The sequence below is a fragment of the Apis dorsata genome, unplaced genomic scaffold (genome assembly GCF_000469605.1).
Source record: "Apis dorsata unplaced genomic scaffold, Apis dorsata 1.3 scaffold_94, whole genome shotgun sequence".
NCBI classification, from domain to species: Eukaryota; Metazoa; Arthropoda; class Insecta; order Hymenoptera; family Apidae; genus Apis; species Apis dorsata.
The window spans coordinates 83627-87869 of NW_006263392.1; the positions used below are offsets into that span (position 1 = coordinate 83627).

At 28.4% G+C, this 4243-nt stretch overlaps 1 protein-coding gene across 3 annotated transcripts in view; it reads left to right on the forward strand.

Moving 5' to 3' along the window:
- Positions 1 to 3734, forward strand: part of LOC102681277 (protein SMG7-like) — a 5951-nt gene extending 2217 nt beyond the window's left edge. For 2 of the 3 annotated variants that reach the window (XM_031508655.1, XM_006611864.2), the window contains exons 4-5: positions 177 to 2988; positions 3140 to 3734. In XM_031508655.1, coding sequence (XP_031364515.1) covers positions 177 to 2988; positions 3140 to 3358 — 3031 coding nt within the window. In that variant the 3' untranslated portion in view covers positions 3359 to 3734. The remainder of the gene's footprint in view (positions 1 to 176; positions 2989 to 3139) is intronic. The other variant, XM_006611863.2, reaches the window with a different exon arrangement.
- The last annotated feature ends 509 nt before the right edge of the window (positions 3735 to 4243 follow it).

The window sequence follows — 4243 nt, forward strand, 5'->3', positions numbered from 1 at the left end:
CATATCCAATATAAGCTGAAATCTTTTTATATAATTGTTATAACATTATTTTGATGATTCAAAACTAGTATATAATAATTTTAAAGAGTTATTTTCAAAATTGTTATAATCTTTTAAATTTATTTATATAAAGAATTATGGAGAAACAAATTTTATAATCATCATGTTCTTTTTAGGAAGGGTTATATTTATGGATGTACATCACCATGGAAAGCTACTGAAAAATTATCAGTGCCTCATAAATCTTCATGTTTTTATGCATGCCAGTACTGTCTTGTGCATTTAGGAGACATTGCTCGTTATAGAAATGAAAGTAAACAAGCTGAATTATTCTATAGGCATGCAGTATCATTATCACCATCCAGTGGTCAACCATATAATCAATTAGCCCTTCTTGAAGCATCGCGCGGTAATAAATTGGCAACTGTATTTCATTATACACGATCTGTTGCTGTAAAACATCCTTTTCCTGTTGCCACAACAAATTTGGCAAAAACATTATCTTCTGCTTTAAATGATACATCAGTTAATATAGATGGAAAAACAAAATTAACTTCTCAAGAGTATATAGCAGTTTTTTTAAAGCTTCATGGTGTTATTCACAATCTTGGAGATTTAAAAATTGCTTCTGCATATGCGAAATTATTAACTGAAACATTAACAGCTTTAGTTGCAACAGAAAGTTTTAGTTCTTGGATGCTTGTTCAAATGTTTGTAATTAATTTGTATGCTTTAGAACATACAAGTGTTGTTAGTAATACTGAACCATTAAAACAGGAACAATTAACATCTGATGAAAAAATTGCTCGTGATTGTATTTTGGATCTTATAGCTGGAAGTTTGTCTGCCTTGTTGTTACCTGTCTATACAATAAAAAATTCTATTATTGAGTATTTTGCTTTGCCTTCTATAAAACTGTGCCTTGATTGGATTCATACAAAACCCACAGTTTTGGAAGAATTAGCTTTTACATCAAGGCTTCAAATTTGGCCCAGCCTCTGCGTATTATTAAATGCCTTGCAGAATTGCGTAATCGATTTCACATATGATCAATATATTAAAGTACCACTGCCAGAGGATCGTGATCTTCAAGGATTTTTACCGCTAGAAAAAAGTTTTGAGTGTTTAAAATTTACGAGTACTGATTTAGAAGATAATATTGAAGCTTCCAATAAATTGCGAGCAATTCGTATCCTTCATTTAGGTCATTGTTTAGCACAATATAGAATTAATGGTACTGCATTAATTGCTATTACATTAGGAGAAGAAAAAGGTGAGAACAGATTTAGTTCTATAAGTGAAGGAAATGGATTAAGCAATGAATTGATGAAAGAATTAGAAGAACTCAGTTTAAATAGAGGAAGACAGTCTGTTATATCTACTAGTCCAGTTCTTTCGGAATCTGCTAGTAGTAAAGGTTCTACAGATGTTGATATCTTGGAACATGCTTTAGATAAAAGAATAGGTATCTTAAAACCTCAAGGTTCATTAGAACGAAGTAAAGATACAACTTTAATCACTGCTATGGAATCTAATACTTTTGAAAACACTAATGTGCAACCCAGGAAACCAAGACAAAACATAGCAATGCAAACTATAATGCGGCGGGCTGAAAATGAACAAAAACAGGTTACCTTCAAGAATGTGTCTCCATTAAATATAGAAGAGGAGACTGAGAAAAAGCCTAAAGTAACTGGAATATCGATAAGTCCAACAAAAAGTGTTACTCCTACTGGAAATAAAAATATATCAGTTATTGGAGAAATATCAAAGCTGAATAATATTTCAAACACAACTACTCCAATCACAGTTCAAAATCGATTACCATTGATGCCTTCTGTTACAACAACTATGCAAAGTCAAATCATGTCTTCTCAAAATCTAACAAAAACTACAAAATTACAGCATACTATGTCACAATCTACTCAAATTAATCATCTCTCTATAAAAGAACAGCAAGCATCCGGGATTTTAACTTCAATATCTGGAATATCTCAATGTCCAGGAAATATTTGTTATCAAAGTCCAACTTTTAATGTACAAAATCCACAATTTACAAAAAATTACATTACGAATCAAATTGGAAATCTATCAAGTTATCCAATTCAAGGACATTTTACTGGTTCAGCACCACAATCGCAGAATATAAATTTACATACAACCAATCAAAATAGAACTATGCATCAGAGAACTCATATTGTATCTCAGAATACATTGTTACATCAAAATCTTGGAATTTTATCTTCAACACAATCAATAAATGCTTCCCAGAATATTAATCCTCAACAGACAGGAAATATTGGTTTGCAGCAAAATCGTAATTTGAATATTCAACAAAATCATAACTTAGCTGTACAACAACAAAATATTATGAAAACTAACCTTAGACCAAATACAATATCTTTACATAATCAAGCTACTTTAACTAGTTCAACTATTGCTAATGTTTCTACTTTGTCAACATTAAATACATATCAAAAGAAACTTCATCAAGCTGCGCTTATGATACCAAATGTATCAAATATACCAAGTAATTCATTAAATCCGAATTTTCAGTTTAATTTTAAGCAAAATGATTTTAATCAAGATGCCTTTAATCAAATACCACAAAAACAACTATCATCATCAATATATAATAAAAATTCAGATGTTTTGGAATTTTCATTATCCAATCATTTGGGCAAGAATCAATCTCAATCTACAGCAAACTATCCAGTTTTTCAAAATTATGAAACTACAAATTTCAGTTTATGGAAAGATACTCACCATTCACAGCTTTCTGTGCCTTGTTGGGGTTCAGCAAATAGAGGTATACAGCATGATGAAGATACATCTGTTATGGAAAATTATCATAAGTGGGAAGATTCCAATTCTGGAAATATGATACCTCAAACTTCATTGAAAACCTCAAACAATTATTCATCAGATTCTAAATATATGAAGCATTTTAATACTGGAAACAATTTTGATAGTTCTAAATCTTCAGAGGTATGTAGTTAAAATAAAATCTCGTTATTTTTGTATATATATATTGCATATATATATATGTATATATATTGTATATATATATACTTTATGTGTATTTTATATTACATATATTTGAATACTATTATAGAAATCTTCATACATATGATTATAGGTAGACAACAAATCAAATCAATCAATTAGCATAGGAAATACTTACTCATTATTTAGCAGTAATAATGCATGGGGATCTAATGCACAAAGTTGTAATGTATCAAATCAAGATCAAACGAAGACTAGGCTTAATCAACAATCTTTATGGTTTGGACCTGGACCCTCTCCCTTGGAACGGCTTTTAGAACAACAAAAATCATTACGCGAAGGAGGTACCTGAAGGAAAGCAATATAAGATTATATCGAAATATATTGAAAAAAGATATATCCAAATTATGGATGCAAATAACCAAGGGATTAAACAAAACGTATCATAATAAATTCCATCGATCGTTTGATGAAATTATTAAATTTGTTACAAAACAATATCTAGTGAGAGATTTGGTAGGTGTTTAGATATTCGTTATATAAAACGAACAATATACACGTCCAAAGCGTTATGAAACGCACTGTATAGAAATATATAAATGTTAATTACTTATGTTAATTGTTGCGCGCATGATAGAAACCGAAGTTATTCTGGTAGTTGACATTACGCGATGAAGTTAAAAAAAGAAGAAAAGGGTGAAAAAATAAAAAAAAAAGAGAAAGAAAAATGTTTTTTTTTAATCTATTTAGATATATGTTTAATTTGTGCTGCTTTAAAAAAATGATACTCAACGACAAAATGATTCATCATCAATAAATGACTAGTTATAAGAATACTATACATAAATCGTATCATTTAATGCTAAGAATTATGAATTTAAAGATACATATTTTACATAGAATGAGAAAGACTCAATTAATTTTATAATTTAGCATTATATACAACTTATTTTTGCAAATAATTCTAACTTTATAAACAAAAGAAAAAATGGAAAAGAAGAAAAATACACAACATATAAAAATTATTTTTATCTATATTATTATTGATAAAATTAATATAAAATATAATTTTGAAGATTCATTCTAATAGCATGAAACAGCATTTATAATTTTAAAAATGAGTAAAAATTCAATGCAATGAATATAAAAGTAATTTTGTCAAAATGATTGAAGTTAAATTTTTTTTAAATATATTATATGTAAACTATTATGAAATTAATTTGGCAATTTAATAATT